Source organism: Mus caroli, unplaced genomic scaffold (genome assembly GCF_978045245.1).
Source record: "Mus caroli unplaced genomic scaffold, Mus_caroli_1 scaffold_4, whole genome shotgun sequence".
Lineage (NCBI taxonomy): Eukaryota > Metazoa > Chordata > Mammalia > Rodentia > Muridae > Mus > Mus caroli.
In genome coordinates this window covers 22,832,141-22,857,905 of record NW_028227259.1, presented here as the reverse complement: position 1 = coordinate 22,857,905, position 25,765 = coordinate 22,832,141, and the positions used below count along the sequence as shown (strand labels likewise).

Below are 25,765 nucleotides of genomic sequence, written 5' to 3'. Positions count from 1 at the left end.
GACATCCCCCCCCCTTTTTTTTCTTTGAGACACGGTTTCTCTGTGTAGCCTTGACTGTCCTGGAACTCACTCTGTAGACCAGGCTGGCCTCGAACTTAGAAATCTGCCTGCCTCTGCCTCCCGAGTGCTGGGATTAAAGTCGTGTGCCACCACACCCGGCTTGCCCTAACATTCCTATAGCTATTGCCTGTGGACTTTGAGTGTGCAGCCTCAGGGATGTCTGCCTAGAAAAGTGTCCCCAACCTTGAACTCCCAGCCCCACCCCTCAGTTTAAGAACATAGGCACAATGGGTTGGAATTCTTCAAACCAAACTGTTCCGCCCCTTGCTTAACTTCTGGGGGTTCCACCAACTCTTCAACAGGCATTGAGAGGTGAAGGCACCATGTCTGAGGGGTGAGTTGAGGGCTTGAAAAGCACAGAACAAATACCTTACTGGACCCAAGAGACCTGAGCAGAGGGGAGCTGGGTGCTGGCAGGCCCTGTGTGGGTTTGGGCATTCGCATGACCCCTGGTTCTACCTCCTGGGACTGGCTTTCAGTCCCAGGGTTTCAGAAGTCTGCAGACTTTTCCTGGACTGTTCCAGCTCCAAAACTCCGGGGGAACTAATGCCATTTCTCTTCCCACCCCTTACCTACTACTCCAGACCATTACCATATAGCAGATGGGGACCCTTACTTACAAAGGTCTCTAGACTCTAATCTTCACAAGGATGCCCAGGCTGAAGCTACTGCCTTCCCAGACTCTCAAGCCTGAGCCAGGTCCTCACTATCCTTTCTGATCCATCAAAGGCCTCAAACCCCTTACTGTAGACCTCCAAGCCAGACCTGTGCTCACTCCTTCTGCAGCCCCTCATTTCACTGAAGTCCACTTTGATACCATGATGAGCCTGGAACCCCAAGTTCACAGTCCTCCAAAGGCAGCAACTCGGTCCCCTGTGCCCACTGTTCCCTCTAAGTTGTGATGGTGTGGCACACAACTAGCACCTTTTCTTTCTTTTTTTTTTTTTTTTCCTTTAGAACTTACCAACGCCTCTGGGAGGCCTCCCACGTGACTCTCGAAGAGGTGCTGGAAAAAGAGCCATCTGTGCTCGAACCTGTGCCCAGCCGGGAGCGGCAGAGCTTCCAGTACAGGATCTCCGTGCTTTACCTGTACTACCTGGGGCTGCTGCGCCGCTTCAACCTGGCCTATGACCAGATGGTACAGCCACAGAAGCGTCGGTTGCTGCGGCGCCTTCTGGACGGTGTGGCGGGACGCGTGCTAGAGCTCAAGGACGAGCTAGTGCGCGTTGACCTGTGCGAGACCCACTGCCTGGACCGAGTACTGCAGGATCTCAAGCTGACCCCGGTGGGTGAGATGAGGCAGGGTGAGAGTTGGGCCCCTTGTGGAGTCATGGGTTGGGATTGGGTGGATCATGGCCTGAGGCAGTTCTATTAGGGGACAAGGTGATGGGACTTGGAATTTAGACTCTCAGGAACTTGGGTGCTTTGGAGAGAGTTGGCCTCCTACACTGTGTCTGAGAAGACCAGGAAGCCACAGAGGGTGGGTGAGGAGAGTCCTCTGGAGGCTTGCTTCTCAAAGTATGGTCCCTGGCCATCAGCTAAGAGCTTGTTGGAAATGCAGAATGTTATCTCAGACCCACTAAATCTGCATGTGTTTCTCAAAATATCCCCAGGAGATCTGTGAGCATCGCCAAGTTCTAGAGGCTTGGCATACACTAGGCAGTCTCCAGCCCTGACCCATCAAGGCTAGGATTTGGTTCTTACTCCATAGCCAAAGGAGTCTCAAGGTTTCCTCCGCCAGCTTCCAGTAGACTTGGGGGTGGGGGAGGGAAGATGACAGGCTCCGTTGCAGGCCAGATAATAAAGGCACTGTCATGCTTTCCTGTGGGTCCTGAGGAACAGCTGGGTTTGGCATTCTCAGAATTAATCTCAGCCAGATGTGTGGCAGAACAAGACAGGGGTGACTCTTGGGTCCTAAGCCAGAATCCACACATTTCCCACTCCAGGTTTTTAGGTGGGAGGGAAGTAGAAGTGTCTGGAAGCCCAGACGATGGGTCAGAATGCCTGGGTTTCTAATTTCTGACCCTCCTTCTCCCCCCCCCCAATATTGTGCTAAAGGCAGACCTGGAGGTTCCCATCCCCAAATATTTTCAGCTGGAGCAGTCCAGCGCCATGAAGGCACGTCAGCAGATGCTGGCTGATATCCTGAGCAGACTGGAGCCACTGGTTTCTCAGGAGGTAATGTTGCTAGAGTCATTGGCTCAGAACCTGAGTCCTGAAAGTCTTAACAAGGCAGGTAGGTTCACTTATGTACCCTCAAATCACTTGTCAAACAAATCAGTGGTGAAAAGCAGGAAAAGCCATATTCAATGCGGCCACATTCGGAAGAATGAAAAAGAGATTTCAAGTTCACCTCCAGGGTCATGATGTTGGGTTTAGGTTTAAGTAGAGGACCAGAAATAGCAGAACTAAGTAGCCCTCAAAGTCCCACCCATCATCATCATCATCATCATCATTGTGTGGGCTCCAACTTTCCTATGAGGTAGTCTGACAATGGTTCAACTCTAAGCATCTTTCTGGGAGACAAGCTTACCTCCTGGCTGGCACCAGGCTCCTTTTCCTACCATGATATTGCTGGGGGGGAAATTCCAGTTCCTTGAGGTTCATTGTCTCAATCACCTCACAGCTAAAGAGAGGGACACAGGTGTCTCTTTAGCGCATTTTCATGCCTGCCAGAGGGTTTCCTGTAACTGGGGACACTCAGACTCCTCCTACATCTTTTCTCAGCACAAACAGGCCCTGTCCTACCCTATACCCACTTCAGAGGCAGTCCACAGCCTCTCCAAGACTGCTTCTGTATACTCTGGAACCCTCTGTCCGACACTTTGCAGGACAAGTCTCAAGCACCTAGGACTGTGGCCCCATCACCTCATTTTAACTGATCTCCCAGCAGCCCACCCTGGGTGCAAGCACTCCCTCCCAGCTTACTGTTCTTTCTGTCCCTGTTGTGACCAGAATCTTCGAGGAATGAGCCGGACTGCGGCTCTGATTCTGGTGCAAAGTGCTGAGCGGGCCAGGCAAGGCCGACTACGAGCCACCTTCATGCGAGAAATCAGGAAAGAGGAGGAACGGGATCGGAGGATTTGGGAGAATGGGCAGCAGAAATTCAGCCGGGACCAGGGAGCCATTGTCATACAGAAGGTAACCGTGAGTGGCAGAAAAAGGCCAGGGTAGATCATCTCTCTTAGTAAGAGCTGGGCACAGTGATTAATCCCAGGAGTAAAAATGTCTCAGGTCTCTGGTCCTACAGCCTGATGCTAAACCCTGGACATTAATCTGTCAATAAGCCCAAGGCAATAATCTGTCTCAGGATGGATGTGCCTGGCACCCGGGAAAGCACACTCTCTAACCTAGGTCCTTAAAGAGGTTGTGTCTCATCTCTAGCCCAGTTTCTTAAGGTCAAAACTACTGGGAGGGGCTGGAGAGGCGTCTGGAGGTTAAGACCACTGGCTGTTCTTGCAGAGGCTCTGAGTTTGGGTCTTAGCTCCCACGTGGCCACTCAAAACCATCAAAACTCCAGTTCTAGGGCATCCAGCATCCTCCTCCTCCAGTCCCACCCTAACTTCCTGTGCCAATGCCTTAGGAGACACCAGCCAGCAGCAATCACTCCTGCTGCTCCCCTCTAGGCCTGCAGTCACAAGGCCTGGAAAGTATCTAAGTGGCATGTGCCCCCGACCCCAGGTGTGGAAAGGTTACCTCCAGAGAAAACGCATTGAGCAGGATCGACGGGTGGAGATGGAGTTCATTGGCATGGTGAGTCCTCCCTGGCCTGGCCAGGTCATTGCCTCCCTCATCAGCTTTGCCCCTGTAACCTTGCCCCAGGGTCTACACCCCTCCATTGAAGCAAGGCAGGAGACCCTGGGGGAGAAAGAAACATAAAGACAGGGAACTCACTGGGTTTTCCCACCCCTCCCCACTCTAAAGCATACCATAGGATATCAAATGTGGGGGTAGGGACAGGAAAGTGAAGGTACAGGGCATCCCTGCCCCAGCTGTAAAAAGAGGCTGCAGGGGTGGGTCCAGCAGGAGCATTCCATAGAACCCCTCTCAGGAAAACCTTGGAAGCCATGTTGGGGAAGGAATGTTCCCTTAAACCAGGACTTCTAAGGCTACAGGCTCCCTGATTTGCTCTGGGAGCCCAGATGAGCTGCTCTGGACTGCTGAGAGTGACCACACAGGAGGTGTGTCATGGGGAGGGACTGAGACCCTTGTATGTTGCACTCTGGGTCAGACTCTGGGAAAAGGAGCTTTGCCCTGGATGGATCCTTTGGAGACCTGGCTGGCCAGGAGGGTGGGGCAAGGCTAAGGCCAGAAGGACTAAAAGGGAGGCTTTTTTGAGGTGCAGGCGGGATGACTACTAGGGGCTTCTGTGTAGGAGTAGAGGTCAAAGACTTTCTAGGAGGCTGTAGAACAGGAACCCCAGGAGGAAGAGGAGGGGTGGGGGCAGGAGCAGTGGGTGAGGAATGAGCCTGGCCGCTCGGGCCCATCAACAGTGTGAGCTCAGCGTTTTCAGTAATTGTCTCTGCGCAGAGTGATATTTAAAATACATTTGGGAGCCAATGAGGCGGGAAAGTGGCTGTGAGAGCGGCTGCCAACTCGGCCGGCGGGCGGGGCATGCGTGGGGGCTGGGGCCCCAGGCGCACGGGGGAGGGCTGCCAGGGAGGGGAGTACAGCCCGGATGCATCTCGCAAACTCATTACCAGGGTAATTTACACAGACAAATTTCGGCTCCAAACACAATTTCTCCTGATGCAGGCATGCCCGTTGTTCCATGAGGGCATGTGCATGAGACATGAGCATGGGGGGTGGGTAGGGGTGGGTGGGAACTGAATGGAGGCAGGTGTGTGTGTCTAAACATGGGGGCTGAACCATTCCTTGTAAAATCTTGGCCACTCTCTACTTCCCCTAGCTCCCCTCGCCCAACCAGACAGCACGCCTGAATACCCTTAACCAGGCCTTCCTAGGGGAGGAGTCACGGAGAATGCGGCAGGTGGAAAAGGAAGAGGAATTCCAGGAAGCCATAGGGAAGACCTACGAGTCTCTCACAGAGACCGAGGGACCCGACATGAAGGAGAGGATGAAGGATCAAATACGACAATGGTTTATTGAATGCCAGTCAGTGTCCACTGCCACAGCTGACCCAACCTTCTATACCTCATTCCCCAACCTGTTCCCTCGTGAGACTGTCCCTTCTCTATCAACCCTCACCTTCTCCTCATACTCTCGGCCTAGACCTCAAGCCCTGCTGTACGGGCCATCTCCACACGTGGTTTCCCATTTCCCTGAGAGAAGAGAAGGTACCAGGAGAAATCAGGAAGAGTGTCTCAAATGATCCCATAGCATTCTCACCACCTGTTCTTTCTGTCATCCCCCATCTCTCTTTCATCCATCTATTCTTCCTTTCCTCTCTCCAACCACCCCATCTCTGTGCCTATTCTCCTATTCATCTATCAGCAGTCAGTCATCTGCCCACCCCTCCACCATCGCTAACTGTATTGTATCCACTCAGTGCCCTTACTGGTCGGTTCCCTGATTATCCAGATGAGGCTTCAGGTGGATCCTACCTGATCTTTGCAGACAAGACTCCAGAGCAGGTACTCTTGAGTGGGGACAGGCCCAGCCTGTGGTTACAGACAATAGTGATGTGAGCTGAGAATAGAGGGGACTGGGAGAGCCAGCCTCACTAGAGAGCGCTGTGGCCAGAGGAAAGACATGTGTCTAAACAGACTGGACGGGGCTGAAGGCACTCATGGCCCTGAAGAGGGAATGGTCTGGGAAGACCATTGAGGATGAGTGAGCAGTGGTTTTGATGATATCGCCTCTTCCTAGCACCCGTCTCTTGCTTGACACCCCCCGCCCCGTGCCATCTTGGCACACTCGGCCATCTCTACCTTGGCAGTTTGCCAAGGCTGTGAGACCAGGCCCACGCAGCTGGGTTCATTCCCTTCTGTGAAATCCCCCAGTCTCCAGAACGCTGCTTGTTATTGGATCCAGGTGAGACTAGAACTGGAAGCACAAGCCCAGGAGAGTAGAAAGAAGGACCAAGAGAAGAAAGAGAAGAATAAGGAGAAAGAGAAGGAAAAAAAGGAGAAGAGGAAAAAGAAAGTCAAGGAAGAAAAGGTCAAGAAGGTTAGCTAGCTCCCAGCAGAGGAGCTTGTGGGTGGGGAGGGAAAGCCTGTGGCATCGCTGTAGACAGCTCCAAGGGAGAATCTCCAAGGGAGAATCTGTCTCCTACAGACACAGCGAGGAGGCAAAGTTGTTCTCCTTTCCATTCTAGGAGCCAGAAGTGATGTTCAAAGTGCTGCCATCCAAATCTATCCCTGTGATTAATGCTGGGCATGAGGAATACACAAGTAAGAATGGAAGGCTGGGATGTGTTGCACCTGGGTGCAGTGTCTCGGGTCCTAGGTCGTGGACAAAGCAGGTATCTGCTACAGGAGTGACATGGAGAGGAGAGGGAAGAGGTTAAAGAAGTATGTGACAGTTGGTGGGTGGGAACATCACTTGCTGTCTTCAGAAGTCTTGAGTCAAGCAGTTAAGCCTAGGGTAGAAGCAGGGCTGGGCAGCTAGCAAGGATAAGGAGGCTAGCTAGGGAACTCTGTGTGTGTGTGTGTATGTGTGTGTTGCCTTTTCTTATGTGGTTAGGTATGTGGAAGAGCCGGTATGACAACAAGCATCCCAGCCAGAACTTTGACTCTGAGACCCTCCGGGAGGAGAAAAGAAAGCAAGTGGAGATGGAGATCCGGGTACAGGTAGGCACAACACAGCCTGAGGCTGCTCTCTCACACCCTCTGCCCACCACTGGAAAGCCTCACCACTTCAGAGCCCTCCCACCCATCCCCAGTTCCCACCCTGGCATCTCAGACCAGGTTCTACCTGCCACCCCATCACCACACTGTCCCTAGCTTCTCCAGTTGTCCTCTTTTACCCTCAGGGATCAATAAGGATGTGAAGGCAAGGGGAGGGACTCAGAGCTATAGTCAGACTGGGCACAGTGCTGAGTGTGTCTTCCTCATGACTGGGGCTGTCTGCTGATAAGAATATGTCATCCTTCAGACCCATCCTTGGTGGGGACCTGGCTTCCAGCAGCCCATAGAAAGCCTTTGGCTGCCTAGGTCACAGAGATTTTTAAGGGGAAGATTTCTGACTATTTTGTGGACTCCATCCAAAGTTACTGGCTGGTGAGGGTGGCTGCCCTCGTCATGGAGAGCAAAGTATGGATTCAGATCTGGTGTGGGCAGGATCAGTGGAGCAAAGACTGACATGTGACTCGGTGGCTGTCTGTCTATCCCCTTCCTCCTCCGAGACCCCTCCCCCTTCCCTCCCACCTCTCACTTATTCTGCCCTGCTGTGAACCCAGGTGGATGAGCTAATGAGACAGGAGCTGAAGAATTTGCGTCTGGCTGTGGACAGGGAGGAGAGCAGACCCCTCAAGTCTCCAAAGGCAGATCAGGGGCCCGGGCTGGGGGAGAGGGGACCTGGGGAGGGTGAGTTGGGAACAGATGGCAATTACCTGAATACTCATTTCCCACCAGAAAAAAGGAGGGAAGAAAAGTGGAAAGAAGAAGAAGGAAAAAGATCTGACCCCAGACCGGTAGGTAGTAGATTCTGCCGCACAAGCCTTACGCTGTGAGTGGAAAGGGGCCAGGTTGCAAACCCTGGTTCTGTTGTTACATAGCATTAGGGAAGTTACTTTACCTCTGTGAACCCTTAACCATGTCAATCAAGTTTCTGCCTTTAAAAATGAAAATAACTCTGGGCAGCAGTAGCACACACCTTTCGATCCTAGTGGAGTAGCCGGGCGTGGTGGCACACGCTTTTAGTCCCAGCACTCGGGAGGCAGAGGCAGGCGGATTTCTGAGTTCGAGGCCAGCCTGGTCTACAGAGTGAGTTCCAGGACAGCCAGGACTATACAGAGAAACCCTGTCTCCAAAAACCAAACCAAACAACCAAACCAAGCTGGGTGAGTTGCCTGCCCCTTGTGAATCAGGGGTGAGGTGTGTGGGCAGCCAAGTGGACCACGGAAGCTCACTGGCTGTCTGGTCAGGCACAACTGATGGGCTGTTAGCTTGGTAAAGGTAGAGGAGGAGTCATCAAGCAAGGCGATGCAACCTGACCTTTGACTTCAGTACGCATGCTCACATGCGTGCAGTGCACTTGTGCACATGTGCACACATCTACATCCATCACACACACACTGACAAAGCAGAACAACACACAGTGGCTTTATAATCATCATATATATTATCCCCCCAACCTTCCATCTGTGCCTGTATTAATCCTCAGGGGCACTGGGGGCCTGCTAGATGCCCTCTCGTCAGTAATGTCACTGCTGGAGCACCACGGCTCACAAGGACACTCACACTTTATACTTTGTTTGGGAGACGGGGAAAAAAGGGTTGTGCTGAGCTCAGACTTCAAATGGTAGAAGGGAAAGTCTGGTGGGCATTGTTGCAGGGGGCCTTGGCATCTGTCACATTCCACAGTGCACTCACTGTGGAGTATCTATGCCCTGACACAGTGGACAGGACCTCATTTTCTTATTCTGGCTCTCCAGAGACATTTCTGATCCCAAAACATTACCAGGGCACCCCTTATTACCTCTTCTCCCTCTCACAGCCCCATCTCCACTTCCTTGTCCGGTGTCTCCTCTCACTAACATCCCTGGGGTCCTTCTACACCACTCTCCCACAGGTCTGTGGACTCACTGTTTGAAGAGCTTGTTATTATTGGCCTTATAAAGAAGTCTGCACTAGTGACACTCAGTGACTACATTGGTGAGCCCCTCCCATGTCCCTGAATCTAGGTGTGGCCACCCCTTGCCCTTCCACACCTGCCCTGTTTCCTGAGGCCTCCTTTCCAACAGATCTCTCTCTCCCACAGACACTCCCAGGAGGGTCACTCACCAGTTGTCCCCTCCCGGTCCCCACAGGTGATTGCCTCTATCTCGGGTCCACTCTGACTTTGGCAAACAAGATGCCCATGCCGTCCCTTTTTGATATCCGGCAGAACATGGCACTGTATGGGGTTCTTCGGCTGGGTGAGAATTCCAGGGGAGTGGGAAAAGCCAGGACTGGGTGGGACCATGGGAGCATGGCTTTGGAGAGTGTGCAAGCCTAGTGGACCTTCACAGATCCTTCTGCAGTTACATTCAAATTGGGTCACCTTAGAGATCGAGTGAGCCCATGACCTGCTCAATCCCAACTGATATCCTGTAGTCAGTCTTGTTCTCAGAGAGCCATTCTTGCAAGTTTATTAAAGGCCAGAGACCAGGAGCTTTGCAAACAGTGTGTCACAGGGACAAGGAGCCTTGCAAACAGTGTGTCACAGGGACCAGGAGCCTTTCAAACAGTGTGTCACAGAGACCTGGAGCCTTGCAAACAGTGTGTCACATGCTTTTCAATGCCACCCACCAAAGTGGAATTGTATGGTATGGAAGGAAAAGCTATGTCTCCCACTAGCCCTTACACACAGTTCCCTACCACGGAGGTTGCCAAGCAGGCTGTTGATGCAGACCTGGGGAAGCTGCTCAGGTATTGGGGAAGGTAGCACAGCCCAGACCCTCACCTCACCTTCTTAGCACCAGGCCTTGGCAGAACCTTCCAGGGTCTTCTCCAGCCTACTGCCCAATTTTGGTCCATTGCCTGCCCCAGCCCTCTCTACTTCCTCCCAGGCTCCCATGATATACATACCATGGCTCCCCTTGTCCGCTCCATTCTCCTGGTGGGACCCTCTGGCATGGGCAAGAAGATGTTGGTCCAAGCGGTGTGCACAGAAACTGGTGCCAACCTGTTTGACCTGTCACCTGACAACCTGATGGGCAAATACCCAGGAAAGAACGGAGCACAGCTACTGGTACACATTGTCTTTAAGGTCTGTAGCCTTGATCTTGAAGCATGGGTTGATTTCTCAGAATAGAGACAACAGCAGGGTGGGATTTCTGAACACTTTGGGGGTGATCTATGTTGTACTGAATCTTTCCAGTAACCCCTGTGGGAGCCTGTCGTCCCCTTGAAGCCCCCGTGTTGGGGAATGTGGGAGGAGATGGAGACAGGAGAAAGCAAGTAGAAGCTAGGGGTCTATGGTCTGCATGGCTGGGGCTGTGACCCTTGGCCCAGGAATGCCTGGCATTTGGTATCTACACTCTAACCTATCCAGGTGGCCCGGGTCCTCCAGCCCTCTGTCATCTGGATTGGAAATACTGAGAAAACCTTCTACAAGAAGGTCCCAAAGGAAGAAAGGAAGGTGAGGACCGTGGGCAGAAGGGCTGGGATGGACAATCAGAGTGTGGGTCCAGGCTGGAAGTCTTGCTCAAGTCATTCAAGTCACTGACACATAGCCCAAGTACCCTGCTCTTGCCACACCTACTTTCCTTACCTCAAAGCTGCCCCACTCAGGACTGACACTCAGGCTCAGCATAGCCCTAGGCCATGTGCTCTGAGAACAGGGGTCCCACAGCCCCTGTCACTGTGTCCCAAACCCACAACTCTCCGTTATTGGAACAGATGGACCCAAAAAGAATAAAGAAAGACCTCATGAGGGCCACAAAGCAGCTGAGCCCTGGTGACCGAGTGATGCTGATTGGGACCACGGAGCGCCCACAGCTGGCTGAGATGAAGGGGCTGTGCCGGTTCTATGAGCGTATCCTCTTCATTCCCCGGCCTGATTATGCTTCTCGCTATGGTGAGGCCAGGAATGGAACCCAGGGACCACCACCCTTTTGAGTCTTTGCCCTCTCCCCATCCCCCACTTTTGCTTTGAGGCTCATTTCCATCACCAAATGACAGGTCTGGAAAAGCCCTAAGTTAGCAGCCCAGGTCTCTGGCTAATGAAATGACCTCAGTGTAATGGACACTGAGCATGTAACTAGAAGAACATTTCTTTTTCTTTCTTTTTTCTTTTCTTTTCTTTTTTTTTTTTTTCGGTTTTTTGAGACAGGGTTTCTCTGTATAGCCCTGGCTGTCCTGGAACTCACTTTGTAGACCAGGCTGGCCTCGAACTCAGAAATCTGCCTGCCTCTGCCTCCTGTGTGCCACCATGCCTGGCGCCCTAGAAGAACATTTCTTTTCTTTTTTTTTTTTTTTTTAAATCTTCCTCCTATACATTGCCTTGGTCATGGTGTTTTGTTTTGTTTTTATTTATTATATGTAAGTACACTGTAGCTGTCTTCAGCCAAACCAGAAGAGGGAGTCAGATCTCGTTACAGATGGTTGTGAGCCACCATGTGGTTGCTGGGATTTGAACTCAGGACCTTCGGAAGAGCAGTCGGGTGCTTTTACCTGCTGAGCCATCTCACCAGCCCCAGAAGAACATTTCTATCCTACCAGGTCCCACACCATCCTGGAGGGACATGTTGCTCTCCATGGGTCCAGAGCTGCTTGGACAAAGGCAGAGGCTGTAGGCCTGGCTTTTCTGCTGCTCTCTGACCTGTTGCCCCGTTCTTTCCTCTCCTTGCAGTGCTCTGGAAACGAATGATAGAGAGCCAAAGAACGGGAGTACAGCTGACCCCGAGTCTGGATGTTAGTGCCCTGGCTAGAGTGTCTGATGGCTACACACCTAGTCATATTCTACAGTCTATCCAGTCAGTGCTGACAGAACGCCGGCTCCTTCAACTGATCAAGAGGCCACTGGTTGCCTCTGAGTTTGTGGGGCACTTGGCAAGGCTGGATCCAGTATACAGGGAGGAGGAAGAAGCCCTTAAGGTGAAGTTGCTAGGCCATGGCAGCCTGGAGAGTCAGCTTTCCAAATGTCTGGGGCTATTCTAGCTATTCCCTGCATTGCCAGGAGAGGGTCAGGACAAAGACACCTGGGTGTCAGCTGGGAGAGGAACAATTAATTCTAGGGAGGGGCAGAGGTGTAGGAGCCTGAGAAAGAAGCTGGGAAGAGCCAACCGGGTTGCTGGCACATCTGTTGAGGGCTGCTGTCACATCTGTTGCTTTGGACACCATCCTCAGATGGAGTCACAGAGGCCTGTAGGGCTGGAGGGGCGAGGACAAGCTTCTCAAGAATGGGTGTCTATGGCCTGAAGTAATTGGTGGAAACTAGTAAAAGCCCCTGCTATGATGGACCTCTCCACCCACAAGCCTGAGAGAACGATGGGAGAAGGCTGTGAGTCTAGGGAGGGTTGCATCCAGGGAACCAATCCCTGCTTCTCTGTCAACCCAGGAATGGTTTTTCAAGACTCCACTGGGAAAAAAGAATATGAAATTCACCAAGGACCAACTGGAGGCTGAGGAGGCCAGACTGGCAAAGGAGAAGAAGAAGAAAAAGTGATGGTCTTTGCTGTGGGGTGTGATGTGGTGAATGGCAGGTGCCTCCAGAGTTAAGGGTGTGACAGACACATAAAGGCCCAGGTGGCTCCTGAGGGCTCTTCTCTTGTCATCAATCTTCATGGCTTCCTGTCTCTGGGCCTTGGCTCCTCCAACCTCTGCTCTGACTGCCAGAGCTCTTCCTACCACACCTGTGACTTTATCTTGTCTTTTTTTTTTTTTTTTTTTTTTTTCCCCACACTGGCTCTGCACTTCTCTTATTCAAGGTACTTAAGGGAGAGGGGATAACAGGAAGGGAAGGACAGAGAGGAGAGCATCCAAAGGGAAAAATACCAAGTCTAAAAGGGAGTTGGCCCTGCTTTTAGCCCATAGGTATTCACTCCCTCTCTCTCTAACCTGTCCATGCCTCCGTCTACTCCTTTTTTCTTTTTCTTTTTTTTTTTTTTTTTTTTTTTTTTTTTTTTTTTGAGACAGGGTTTCTCTGTGTAGCCCTGGCTGTCCTGGAACTCACTTTGTAGACCAGGCTGGCCTCGAACTCAGAAATCTGCCTGTTTCTGCCTCCTGAGTGCTGGGATTAAAGGCGTGTGCCACCATGCCCGGCTTGGTCTCCTTCTTTATGAAGTGAGGAGACGTTGGACATAACAGCCTGTAAGGTTCTTCCTGTTCTGGGACTCAAATATGCTAGCCAAAGCATCTACAGAGTGAGGGAGTGAAGGAGGTGGGGCCATGGTGGACCACAGAGATGCATAGAGGGCTAGAGGGGCCATGGTAGACCATAGAGATGACAGAGGCAATGCCCCTAAGTAGTCTCTCTGTGATGGTTCAGGGTTAATATTGACTGACACCTGATACCTAGAATCACCTTGGAGACAAATCTCCAGGTATACCTCGGAGGAAGTTTGTAGATTATGGTGGAAGAGCCACCCTAAATGTGGATGGAACCATTTCGTGGGATGGGATACTGAACGCAGAAGAGATGGTAAGCTGGGTCCCCGTGTTCTTCACTCTGCTTGCTGACTTTGGAGGCACTGTGACTGCTGCCTCAAACTCCTGCTGCAAAGCCTGCCTCAACATCACGGACTGTGTCCCCTTGAACTGGAAGCCACAATAAACCCTTCATTCTTTGAGCTGTTTTTGTCAAAGTTGTTATGTGAAGGTATTTTTGTTTGTTTGTTTGTTCTTTGTTTTTGTTTTTCATTTTGTCATTGTGAAGAAACAAATGACTCTAACAACCTCTCCTATAAAGAGGGTGGGGGACTCAAGAGGCCAGGACTGACCCTGTCAGCAAGGGCTGAAGAAGACACGCTTTCCTGCTCAGAAGGCAGACATGCCAACCTTGTGCAGAGGGTGTGAGAAAAGTCAGTCAGTGCCCATGGTTAAGAATCGGGCCGGCACTCGGGACGCAGAGGCAGGTGGATTTCTGAGTTCGAGGCCAGCCTGGTCTACAAAGTGAGTTCCAGGACAGCCAGGGCTATACAGAGAAACCCTGTCTCAAAAAACAAACAAACAAGGACTGACTGCTCTTCCAGAGGATCCAAGTTCAGTTCCCAGCAACCACATGGTGGTTCACAACCATCTGTAGTGAGATCTGATGTCCTCTTCTGGTGTGTCTGAAGACAGCTACAGTGTACTCATATACATAAAAAAAAAAAAAAAGTCAGTGTGGGCCAGACCAGGTGAGAGCCCAAGGCTAGAGCAACCCAAAACCCAAGACAGGCAGATGCAACGGAGCTGAGCCTACAGGTTCATGTCACCTTTCTCTCCACTCTTCTGCCTCTTACCCCCACCTTCCTCAACAAAAGCAGTCTATTATAGTGCTGAGAAGCCAGGAAGGCTTCCTCAATCACTTCCAGCAAAGATACCCATACAATTATGGAGGGGTTGAGGTGCCTGTAGGAGATGCTGGGGGTCATCCAGGAAGTGAAGCTGGAACCTGAGATGGGGAGGGGAGGCCAGAGCTCGGGGTGGGCAAGGTGTTGGTACCTGGAATGGGAATGGGGGTTCAGCACCCAGTGGGCACGGGAGTGATTCTGTTGCTGCCTGAGGATGGAGTCCTGCTTTCCTGGACAGAGGTTGGCTTCCAGAGACCCCCTGGGGGTGCCTCATGCCAAATCTCTGATGTTTATCTCTACCAGGTTCCTTCGGGTTTGGCAGTGGAAGGTTGTATTTCAGGAATAGGAATCAACAGCCTCCCTGGAAATCACAAACGCAGGCATGTGGAGCTGACTTGGTGATGGAACAAGTGACAGATGAGAAGGAGCTTAGGGTCCTGGCTCCAGTCCTGGTCTGGGACAAGTTATTTGTGTGTCCCTAGGCACACCTTTTCCTTCTCTGGAACGTTTTCCTGTCTGTGAGGCAATGGCCTGAACAGCGCTTCAACCTGGATGTCATTCCGCTGCTTCCCCCCCACCCACCCCACTGTTCGGCCCCTCTCTCTCCCCCCTCCCCCAGGTGGAGCTTTTCAGCCGGGTGCTATTTACAGCTAGCCTGCCTCTCTCTCACTCCTCCCACACTGGGCTTCTCTTGGCTGGGGTCCAGCACTTACTGCCCAGTTCAACTTGAGCGTGGCCCAAGTTTTGCTTCTCTGGTTCCTTCTCCAGCCATGCCTGGGGGAAGACGCTCTCCTCTCTACAGGAGACACAATCTGGGGTGCTTCCCCTCTGCTCCTACCTGCCAGATCTGGAGATCTCAGTCCTTTCCAGCCCGGAGGGACCCTGGGTCACCACCGCTGCTGTGCCGTGACATGGCTCTGCAGAATGCACTGTACACTGGGGACCTGGCGAGGCTGCAGGACCTGTTCCCCCCTCACAGCACAGCTGACTTGCTGCTGGAGAGCCGGACAGCTGAGCCTCGCTGGAGCAGCCACCAGAGGGGTGAGGGACAGCTGGGGGTGGGAAAGCCTGAGATGGGAGCTGGGCTGGCTGTCTCGGGAACAGAGGTCCCAAGGACTCAGGGCAAGTTGAAGTTCCTAGCTGCTGTTCTCCACACCAAACTTTCCCAACAACCTAGCCCTTGGACCAAGATAGAAGTCATGTGGGGCCCAGAATAGCTCCTGTTGGACATTGTGGCCAGATTGGGCTCCAGAAAGGGACACAGAACCTCTGCCTGTGGTTCTCTCCTTCCGTTCTCTCTGCCTGTAGCCTTTTTCCTCTTTCCTTCTGAGACTATCTCTTTCCCCATATGCTCATGAGTTGGTCCCCAGAGGAGTGCAGGGACCAGGGAGAGCCTCAGGGTGACAGATACAGCCTGTGTGCCAAGCTGGTAGAGAAGCCTGACAGAGGGTCTGAGGAGCACCTTGAGCCTGGCCTGGGACCTATCATCATCCGCTCGGCTTCAGGACCCGCCCTTGCCTTCTGGCAGGCAGTACTTGTTGGGGATGTGGGCTCTGTCTCTCGAATCCTCTCAGACTCCAGCACTGGTCTGGCTCCCGATTCCATCTTTGATACCAGCGACCCAGAGCGATGGAGAGATTACCGCTTCAACATCCGTGCTTTGAGTACAAGTCGGGGCATGGAAGGGTCTGAGTGGGAGAGGGGAGGGCTGCAGACCGAGCTCCGGGTCCCTTCATCCCCTTGACTGGCAGCTCTTTATTATCCCTTGAGATCTGAGGCCTTTGCCCCTCTCTTCCTAGGACTCTGGTCTCTGACATATGAGGAGGAACTGACCACTCCACTGCATGTGGCAGCCAGCCGTGGCCACACTGAAGTTCTTGGGTTGCTGCTGAGGCGTCGAGCCAAGCCGGACAGTGCCCCCGGGGGCCGCACTGCACTGCATGAGGCCTGTTCTGCAGGTCATGCCGCCTGTGTCCGTGTGCTGTTGGTGGCTGGAGCAGACCCCAACGCCCTGGACCAGGATGGCAAACGCCCTTTGCATCTCTGCCAGGGGCCTGGTATCCTCGAGTGAGTGATGTTTTATTTGGAATCCACTCTCCTGGGGACAGGCTGGGCTGGTAGTGTCAATGTGTAGTCACTTCCAAGGTATCCACCCATTGGTCCTGGGCAAGAGACTTCTGCTCCTCTGGGGGAGAGTGGAGAGCTGGGGCAGGGGCCTAGCCTCATGGTCTTCACTGAGGGCTCTGGCCAGCTCTGTACCAGGCATACTGACATACACCTCTGATCTATGGGGGTGTGCGGGCAGGAGGGTCTGAGGCTCAAGGTCATCTCTGGCTACAGAGTGACTTTTAGGACAGTGTAGGCTTCGTAGCAAGCTTCAGGTCAAACCCTGGCTCAGAAACCCTTAGAGAGAAAGAGAACAGGTAAACCATGCAAGTAAGTTAAAGCTTCCTGGAAGCCCAACTGAAACAAACCAAGCAGGCAATTGCAGTAAAATACATATAATACAAAAATGTCCATGCCAGGCATGGTGGTATAAAACAGGTACAGGGAACCAAACAAGGGCCTTTTGGAAAAGCAGCCAGTGCTCTTCTGCTGAGCTCCGTCAGCTGCATCTCTGACTCGTGTATAAACCTGGACAAGACCCGCAGTGCTTGCAGCCTCGGTGAGCTCTGAGATGTTAGGTTAATGAGAGCGCCAGGGACTGAGGCCAGCCATCAGAAGAACATGTTCCAACCACATGGAAACGTCTGTGTTCTTGTGAGGATGGAAGAGAATCCTGCCCAGGGACCTTAGGGCTGGGGTGGGGTTGATTTTGGTTTTGAATTATTTAGTTTATTTTATGTGTATGAATGTTTTGCCTCTCTCTCTCTCTCTCTCTCTCTGTGTGTGTGTGTGTGTGTGTGTGTGTGTGTGTATTGTGTGCACCCCATTCCTAAGGAAGGTCAGAAAAGGCTATAGGATCTCCCAGAACTGGAGTTTGGATGTTTGTAAACCATCATAATGTTGCCTGGGTGCTCCCAACTCTAGCCCCTCAGTTTGTTTTTAAGGCACTGTGTTGGGGCTGAAGAGGTAGCTCAGCAGTTAAGAGCGCAGACTGCTCTTACAGGACAGAGTTCAGTTCTCAGCACCCACATCAACTGCCTGTAACTCCAGCTTCAGGAATCTAATGCCTCTGAGCATGTAGACACAGGCGCACGCACACACACACACACACACACACACACACACACACACAGAGCCAGAAAGCTGTCGCTGTGGACTGTGACGGCTGGTGCCTGTAATCCCAGAACTTTGGAGGCAGAAGCAAGAGGATCATCTGAGTTCAGCAGTAGTCTGAGAGCAAGCACAGGGGATCCATTGTGGATTCTGCCTCGAGTTTATGGGAAAGCCTGGATGACAGGAGAGTGTAGGGCCATGAGGTCCACAGAGCTCTCAAAGTGTTCACTGTGCTCAGAGAAGCAGCCATGCTGTGCTGTGGCTCCATGTCCTCACCCACTGTCTCTCCCTGCTTAGGTGTGTCGAGTTGCTCCTGAAGTTTGGGGCACAAGTAGATGGTCGGACGGAAGATGAAGAAGAGACCCCTCTGCACATAGCTGCCCGGCTTGGCCATGTGGAACTAGCAGATCTGCTTCTGAGATGGGGTGCATGTCCTGATGTCCGCAATTCTGAAGGCTGGACGCCACTGCTGGCTGCCTGTGACATCCGCTGTCAATCCCCAAAGGATGCTGAGGCCACCACCAACCGCTGTTTTCAACTGTGCCACTTGCTGCTGTCTGTGGGGGCTGATGCTGATGCTGCCAACCAGGACAAGCAGCGGCCCCTGCACCTGGCCTGCCGCCATGGCCACTCAGCTGTTGTACAGCTGCTCCTGTCCTGTGGTGTCAGCGCTAATGCTATGGACTACGGGGGACACACGCCTCTGCACTGTGCTCTGCTCGGTCCAACTACAGCAGTGGCCCACAGCCCTGAGCACACAGTGCGAGATCTACTCAATCATGGTGCTGTCCGAGTCTGGCCAGGGGCACTCCCCAAGGTACAGGGGCCGTGGGGCAGGGTGTTGGATTTGCATCTCAAAGCAGCTAGGAGCCCTTGAATAGATAGAAGGGCTTCTCCTCCCATGCAACAAGTAATCAAAAGTAAGGGAAGGGATACAGCAGCAACAAGTGCATGGAAACGGGTGTGTGTGTGAGTACACACGTGTGTGAACGCACTTGAGGAAAATGCACACTGAGAGTAGTAGCTCAGTTACAATGGATCAGAAGGACGCAAGAGTCAGGACCCGTGAAGGCCTTCTTCAAGCTCTGAGCTGAGGAAGGGAGAGTTTGAAGAGATCTGCCCTGGGTATGGGTGAGCTTCCCTGAGGGCAGAGCTTGAATCTACTCCCCAAGGCTCACCGGCTCTGAGCATCGGTGAAGGAATACAACCCTAGTTTTTGAAAGTTTAGGACCCTTAACTCACCGCCCCCACTAGCTGTCTCTACCCTCTGAAAATAGTTTTGACGGTCATCTTCCAGTTTCAATCTTATATTAACTTCCCTGAGGTGAGTTCTACTTGAGCTGCTGGGCTAGGGTGTCCTGGGACGGCCTTGCCCCACGCTGAGTTGAACTATATTATATAACAAACATCGTAACATGGAGGCTTCTGGGCCTGGAGTGGGGACAGTTGTTCTCCAAGGGAATATGTCAAAGCTAAATTGGCCTTCTGGAAGGGTAATGGCTCTGGGCAGGTCCCTGCTAGCCCAGGCCCTCCCCCAGCCATCCCTGTTGTCCCTACCTCCCCTTTGCTCACAAACGTAGCAGCATCTGTCTGGATTCCTAAGCAAGACCAAATAATTAAACAGCCTGAGAGTTCGGCAGATTGGTCTCCCCTTTGGGAAAATACAAGAAAATCAACAATTAACACTAATTAATCTCCTATTAACACCAGATAATTAGGAGACGAGCAATTCCCTGTAATCTGACTGCGGTACTGACAGCTAATGATTTCCCCGCCAGGCAGGGCAGAAAGAGGACCTGGTACGGCAGATAGACACCCCAGAACCCCACCACTTCTGCCCCAGAGCAAGCCTGCTTTGGCCTTTAGCTGTCTTGGGGGAAAGGGGTCAGGGTAAAGGACACTGTTTGTCCTTCCTCACAATCTCAGCCCCTCTAGCCTTGGCGAGAGTCCCAACCTCCTAGCCAGGACAACTCACCCATGTGGCAAGCCTGCCTCTGCAGTTTTCCAGAAACTGGGTGCACTGGGCTTGATGCTGGAGAGGCCAGATGGGGGCCAGACTTTGACACTTGTTCCTGTGCTGCCTGTAAGGGAGACTCTGAAATCCTTTGGCTCCCAAGTTCCTCGCATGGCATATAGCCTCTGCTGAAGGACATGGAAAACTGTAGCAGCACAGAGAGCGTCAGTGCCTACCGGACAGTGTATACCACCGGGGTGTTCAGCCTGACCATAGCCTGCAAGCCTGGTGACCATGAAGAGTAGGCTCTTTCTTGTAGTGATGGTACAGCCTTTAATCCCAGCACTGGGGAGGCAGAGGCAGGATGATCTCTGAGTTTGAGGCCAGCCTGGTCTACAGAGTGAGTTCCAGGACAGCCAAACCCTGTTTGGAAAACAAAACAAAACAAAAACAAAACAAAACAAAACAAAACACAAACACAAACACAAAACAAAAACAAAACAAAAGATTAGGCTTTGATGCCGGGCACCTGTGTGTGTAAGTTGCTTAATCTTTCTGTGCCTGTATCATTTGTAAAACAGGGCTCCCTGCATCCTAGGGTTAGCTTAGGAAACACAGTTCATACGTGTAACTTAGAACAGGCTGTGGTCTACGCAGAGTGCTCAGGATGTATTGGCTGGTGTTCTAGAATGAAGCTGAGCACGAGAAAGCTCTTGCTAAGTTGTCAGGAACCATGCCAATATAAGGAGCGATCAGGCAAGGTAGATGGCAAGGCTAGTTGGCACTGCCTGGGCTTCCTGGAGGAGGGACTTAGTACAGGGACTCCCTGGAGAAAGGGGAGGAACAGAGCAGGCATTTCCAGCAGAGATGTAATGTAATGTCCCTGGCAGCCTAGGCTGACACAGCTCTAATAAGCACTGTTCAGAGACAGGGCAAGAAATGGAGGCACTACGAATATAAGGTCTGGCTTCAAGACCTTAAAACATTCTTACATGTATGGGCATTTTGCCTTCAGTTGCATCTATGCGGCACATACATTTCTGGTATCTACAGAAGCCTGAAGAGAGCATTGGATGCCTTGGGACTGGAGTTACAATGGTCATGAAACTGCCGTATACATGACGAATCCTCTTCAAGAGCAGCAAGTGCTCTTAACCACTGAGGCAGCCTTCCGGGAAGGCTTTTAGGTTTTTGTTTGTTTGTTTATTTGTTTGTCTTTTGTTTTTGTTTTGTTTTTTAAAGATATTTTCTTTATTTACATTTCAAATGTTATCCCCTTTCCTGGTTTCTCCTCTACAAACCCCCTATCCCCACCCCCTCCCCCTGCTCACCAACCCACCCACTCCCGCTTCCTGGCCCTGGCATACCCCTACACTGGGGCATCGAGCCTTCACAGGACCAAGGGCCTCTCCTCCCATTGATAACTGACTAAGCCATCCTCTGCTACATATGCAGCTAGAGCCATGAGTCCCACCATGTGTTTTCTTTGGTTGGTGGTTTAGGTTTAGTTCCACCAATCAAAGAGGGCTTTTGTTTTTATGTGAAGGGTCTCATAAAGGTCTCAGGTAGCCCAGACAAGCTGTGACGACTGACCTGGCATGCTAAACAGGCCCACGTGAGCTGTATCCTCAGCCCCAGCTCTGATCTTTTTAATCCTCTTCGGAGCCCTGGAGTGCAGTGCGATGGTGGAGTAAGTGGGAGCTAGGAGCTGCTGTGCCAAGTATGTCTACTACAACTGGCAGGTTCTTACACTCAGCAGGCCTTGGCTTCCCTCACAAGTTGAAGACATCACAGTCCATATCTGATAGAGATGAGGACTGCTAGGGAAAAGAACACTAGAAATGCAGTTGTTGATTTCCTGGCACCCCTCCAGCCACCAAGCCTTCCCCTACCAGTGTAGAAGCCTAGAGCTAGAGAGAGGTGCTGTTGGCGAGGTGTTTCCTTCTGGAAGCTGTGCCCCACACTTCTTTCCAGCTTCGGTGATTCCCTGGTGCCCTGGCTTGTGCCTAAGGAATCACTTTGACATTCTTTTTTTTTTGGTTTCTCTGTATAGCCCTGGCTGTCCTGGAACTCACTTTGTAGACCAGGCTGGCCTCGAACTCAGAAATCCGCCTGCCTCTGCCTCCCGACTGCTGGGTTCAAAGGCATGCGCCACCACGCCCGACCACTTAGACATTCTTGTGGGGACGCTTTGCTTTGACAGGACCCAAACTTGAGATATATCTAAGGATGGCCTTGAACTTTGATCTTCCTGTTTTCTGCTCTTGATTACTGGAACTGTGCGCATTCCATCTGACTTATATGGCACTGGAGGTTGACCCTGGGTACCAGAGGAGCATAGCAATGTGGGTGCTGGGACTTAAAACCATCTCATAACCATCTCTAATTCCAGTTCCAGGGAATCTAACGCCCTCTTCTGGCCTCCATGGGCACTGCACATATGTGGTGCACAGCACAAGCAAACTCTCATATACATAAATTTAAATTTAAAAAATCTTTAAAAATACATAAGCAAACAAAAACACAAACAGAATCGAGTAAATAAAGCCTCATTTTCAAATGAGGTCTCATATATATCAGCTGTTGGGTCTGCAGCACATTTTGGGGGAGAAAGCTGCCACTCCAGTCACCCCACATGGCCTGTCAGGATTCCCTAACAAATTTCTTCCTCTTGCAGGTGCTGGATCGCTGGTGCATGTCCCCACGGACCATCGAGGTCCTGATGAATACATACCGTGTAGTTCAGCTTCCTGAGGAGGCCAAGGGCTTGGTGCCACCAGAGATTCTACAGGTCTGCGTCCAGGACCCTCAGCACATCACTCAGCTTGTCCCTGAGAGACAATGTTCCTTGTGGGGCAGCCATGACAGTCCTCTATAGAAATTACTCAACAGCTCACTCCTATCTAGAAATTTTTCTGAAAGTTTGTGTGAGGTTCTTAGACATGCTCCCAGTCGTTACCTTCCTGGCCCTGTTGGAGAAGTGGGTGGCGGTGGCGGCTTCCCAAGCCTGTTCTCACTGAGTCTTCTCCTCCGGTGTCCAGAAGTACCATGGATTCTACTCTTCCCTCTTTGCCTTGGTGAAGCAGCCCAGGTCGCTGCAGCATCTCTGCCGTTGTGCGCTCCGCAGTCACCTGGAGGGCTGTCTGCCCCACGCACTACCACGCCTTCCCCTGCCACCGCGCATGCTCCGCTATCTGCAGCTGGACTTTGAGGATCTGCTCTACTAGGTGAGCTCTGGTTTCTGGAGGCAGCCACTGTGCTGGGGGTGGGGTGGGGGTGGGGGTGTTAGCAGGAGGCAGGAGGGTTGGAGGACGGTTCTGGCCTGAACCAGCTGCTTCCACAGCCACAAGAGTTCCTCAGTGCCTGTCTTTCCTTCCAGGCTTGCTGCCCTGTGAACAAAGCAGACCCCGACCCCACCCCCACCCCAAGGGCATCTCTCAGCAATGAATGATGCAAGGCGGTCTGTCTTCAAGTCAGGAGTGGACGCCTTGATCCACACTTGAGAGAAGCGGCCAGATCAGCACCCAGCTGGTAGTGATGCAGAGGGCACCTGTGCAGATCTGTGTGCGCACTGGAAATCTCTAGGCTGAAGCCCAGAGCGATGGTGCAGGTGTTAGTCCTTGGGAGGCAGAGGCAGGAGGGTGGAGAGTGGCCACACTGTGCTATGTGGTGAGACTTTGTCTTAAAAAAAAAAAAAGTCTACAGTTTGTGTGATTTGGTACTGTCTCCAGCAAGCCTCCATCTGCCTGGATGTGACTCCCTCACACAGAATCAGGGTAGGTTAGGCCTGTGCAAGCTGCCTCACTGCTCCCTTCAGTACTCAGTAACAGGTCCCAGGCCAACCTGCCTCCTCTCCTCACATGCAGTGGTTAATAGCCTCTAGAGTGAGAACTTGTCAGAACAGGTGGCCTGAAGGGTGGGTGAGCAAGGCAGAGGTGTGTGTAAAGAGAAGCTGGTGGTCAGGGGCTGGAGATGGGAAAGCCCCTGGGACAGGGTTCACGGATGTGGAAGACAAAGTAAGCCTGGCTTGGATGAGGATGGGGCCCTCTGCATGGTTAAGAAAACAACCATTTCTCCACTGCTCGTGCCACCTATAGGTCGGGAAGCATCACTCAGTGCACATCTGGCTCTTGCTCTTTTTAATCTGCTTTATTAAATTTTCTATGTAAGGGTGTTTTACCTGAATAGATGTGTGTGCATACTGTCATGCCTGGTACCCTTGGAGGCCAGAAGAGAGAACAGAATCCCCTGGAACAAGAGTTAAAGATGGTTGTGAGCTGCCATGCCGGAGCTGGGAACTGAACCTAGGTCCTTAGAAAGAGCAGCCAGTGCTCTTGACTTCTGAACCATCATTTATTTCAGTTCCTTTACCCTGCTTCTTTAAATGTAGCTTTGTGATGGCAAGAGCGTGGAGCTGTCACCAGATCTGAGTTTTACCCTCAGCTTTCCCATTAGGTAGTTGTGGAACAAAAATCTCCTCCCTGGACTCAAGTTTCCTTGTCTGTAAAAGGATAGAGCTGGAGCAGCGCTGCTCACACTGCTGTACCAGGATCCTACAAGCTGGAGGCTGCGGCAGCCAGCGGCCAGGCTGGGGGCGGGGAAGCGGGAACCCAGCGGCAGAGCACCAAGTAAGTGGATTGGGGGTTGTGATGTCAAGGGTCCCTTGGACCCGAGTTTCCAGGATTCAGAGCACTTTTCAGCCAGCTAGAGGCAGCCAGACTATGTGGGGTGGGACTGGGGGGGGGGGGAGTGGGCAAGAAGGCCATTAGAGCCAAGTGGACTGGAGGTGGGTAGACTGGCCTCCGAACTTGGCTTACCATAACTTTGGACAGACCGGCCAGCATGGGCTTCAAGTGCAAGGACTGGCAAGAGGACTCTGGTACGACCAGAGGGCCCAGGGTTTTTTGGTTTTGTTTTCACCCTTAGCCATGGAAAAGCCAGCTGTCTGGTCCCTATAGGCCTGCACCTTGCAAGGATAAAGGTTGGGGTCAGAAGATCCTGAAGTACAGGGAACCCATTGCAAGATGCTTCGCCATCCTGGGCGCGTCTCTCTGGAGATGCTGTCTCAGCCCTGGGGTGAGGAGTTCTGGAGGATGTCCCACATTCATTTATTTGCCCATACATGCCTCCTGTGCTCTAGGCTAGGCCAGCACAGGGCTGTGGGGGCACCCTCTGTCCCCCACTACTCTGCTGAAGACACTAGGCGCACAAGAAAAGGTCCCTTAGAGTAGTAGATGCAGAGACAGATGCAAACAGTGATTCGACAGCAACACAGAATGATTTTGGATTCGATGACGGGGAAACCTCTTTGGGAAGGTTGGCATTTAACCTGAGACCTGGATGACAGGGCAGGGCCAGCATGAAAATGGGAGGAGAGGTGGAAGTGTAATTGGGTCAGTGTCCCTCAGGCTGCCTAGATGCAAGCGACTGCCTGGAGGAGGAGCATAGAAAATCCATAAGGTCGGTTGGAGGCTGCAGCAGCCATCCTGAGATGAGAGAGATATGGGTATGGGGGGGACTAACCTTGGAATTTTTTGGGTCCACAGAGTACTTGCTGGTGGACATGCCAGATCCACCCAAGGTACCCCACGGGTTTTTTGCTTGAACAATTAGGTGGGTGGAGGTAGTAATTACGAATGTAAGGGAGCTGGAGAGGTCTGTGTTAGCCAGATTAACCTGTCAGATATGTCAAAGAAGGCGTGTTCAAAGTCCAGACGGACCAATAAGATTGAAGCGCATGAATTTGAAACTGTTTCAGGAGGACCGACCCTATTGCCTGGGTTGCAACTTTCTATGCATCCTGTTTATGGGTTCTGTGTGTGCTTCTGTTTTCTCCCTTCCACACAGTTCATTTTGTGCTCCCTGATCGCCGGGATTAAGGTAGCAAATAAAGGCTGTGAGACACGGTCCTGCCCTCAGAGAATTATCAATACAGCCACGGGGCTATTGCAGAACACGCGTGAGCTGGTTAGAATACAAAGAGTGAGAGAGTGCCTGAGAAGGCTTCCCAAAGGAGTTGACACCTCAGAGGCACCATATCTGGGGAATACTAGGTGTGGGACTTTTTTCCGAGAAGCCAAGAAGGGAAGATAAGGAAGGTGGTACAATGGGTGTCTACCTTCATGCCTTGCCCCTTAAGGAAGCAGCATTAGATAGGTCCTTCCTGGGGTTAGACAATTCAGACACTTGCAAGCCAGGGAGCTTCCTCCCCAGCCTCCTGGCTGATGGTCCCGCGGGCCCAGAACCTCTCCCTGGTAATTGCTTTCCATAATGTGTTTGCTCCAAACCAATTTCACGCCTCCGTGAGGACTCCGCCCTGCACTGGAGGCGCGGACCTCCCTACTACCAACCTACGCGCCTGTGAACGGGTGGGCTCACACATACCACACTCATTCAACACAACTAATACACCGAGTTTGATAATCCTGCCA

The 25,765-nt window shown here is 52.0% G+C and overlaps 2 protein-coding genes across 4 annotated transcripts; both read left to right on the top strand.

Moving 5' to 3' along the window:
• Positions 1–337: 337 nt before the first annotated feature.
• On the top strand, positions 338–12,406 carry Drc11l (dynein regulatory complex subunit 11 like). 2 transcript variants are annotated; one of them, XM_021162842.2, is made up of 19 exons: positions 338–394; positions 1,018–1,345; positions 2,119–2,238; positions 3,016–3,201; positions 3,742–3,813; positions 4,970–5,175; positions 5,570–5,654; positions 6,055–6,189; positions 6,338–6,413; positions 6,706–6,812; positions 7,421–7,504; positions 7,596–7,654; positions 8,755–8,837; positions 8,993–9,100; positions 9,734–9,933; positions 10,219–10,305; positions 10,566–10,743; positions 11,518–11,762; positions 12,226–12,406. In XM_021162842.2, the coding sequence occupies exons 1-19, from the start codon at positions 384–386 to the stop codon at positions 12,331–12,333; spliced, it is 2,478 nt and encodes an 825-aa protein (XP_021018501.1). In that variant the 5' UTR covers positions 338–383; the 3' UTR covers positions 12,334–12,406. The 2 variants fall into 2 exon arrangements, with proteins under 2 accessions (XP_021018501.1, XP_085692245.1); XM_085836119.1 differs by having other exon boundaries at positions 358–394; positions 6,055–6,180.
• A 2,491-nt stretch (positions 12,407–14,897) lies between these two features.
• Positions 14,898–24,054, top strand: Asb10 (ankyrin repeat and SOCS box containing 10). 2 transcript variants are annotated; one of them, XM_021163825.3, is made up of 6 exons: positions 14,898–15,202; positions 15,961–16,228; positions 17,678–18,197; positions 22,012–22,125; positions 22,376–22,561; positions 22,714–24,054. In XM_021163825.3, the coding sequence occupies exons 1-5, from the start codon at positions 14,932–14,934 to the stop codon at positions 22,559–22,561; spliced, it is 1,359 nt and encodes a 452-aa protein (XP_021019484.1). In that variant the 5' UTR covers positions 14,898–14,931; the 3' UTR covers positions 22,714–24,054. The 2 variants fall into 2 exon arrangements, with proteins under 2 accessions (XP_021019484.1, XP_021019483.1); XM_021163824.3 differs by lacking the exon at positions 14,898–15,202 and adding an exon at positions 15,395–15,825.
• The last annotated feature ends 1,711 nt before the right edge of the window (positions 24,055–25,765 follow it).

Bases quoted from the DNA above. Each gene is read 5' to 3' on its own strand.
- Drc11l (XM_021162842.2), top strand. The intron at 3,202-3,741 runs GTAACCGTGAGT...CCCCGACCCCAG, and splicing joins GAGCCATTGTCATACAGAAG to GTGTGGAAAGGTTACCTCCA. The intron at 6,414-6,705 runs GTAAGAATGGAA...TTATGTGGTTAG, and splicing joins TGGGCATGAGGAATACACAA to GTATGTGGAAGAGCCGGTAT.
- Asb10 (XM_021163824.3), top strand. From the start codon at position 15,510: ATGCTCATGAGTTGGTCCCCAGAGGAGTGCAGGGACCAGGGAGAGCCT. The intron at 16,229-17,677 runs GTGAGTGATGTT...CTCCCTGCTTAG, and splicing joins CAGGGGCCTGGTATCCTCGA to GTGTGTCGAGTTGCTCCTGA. The intron at 18,198-22,011 runs GTACAGGGGCCG...TTCCTCTTGCAG, and splicing joins GGCCAGGGGCACTCCCCAAG to GTGCTGGATCGCTGGTGCAT.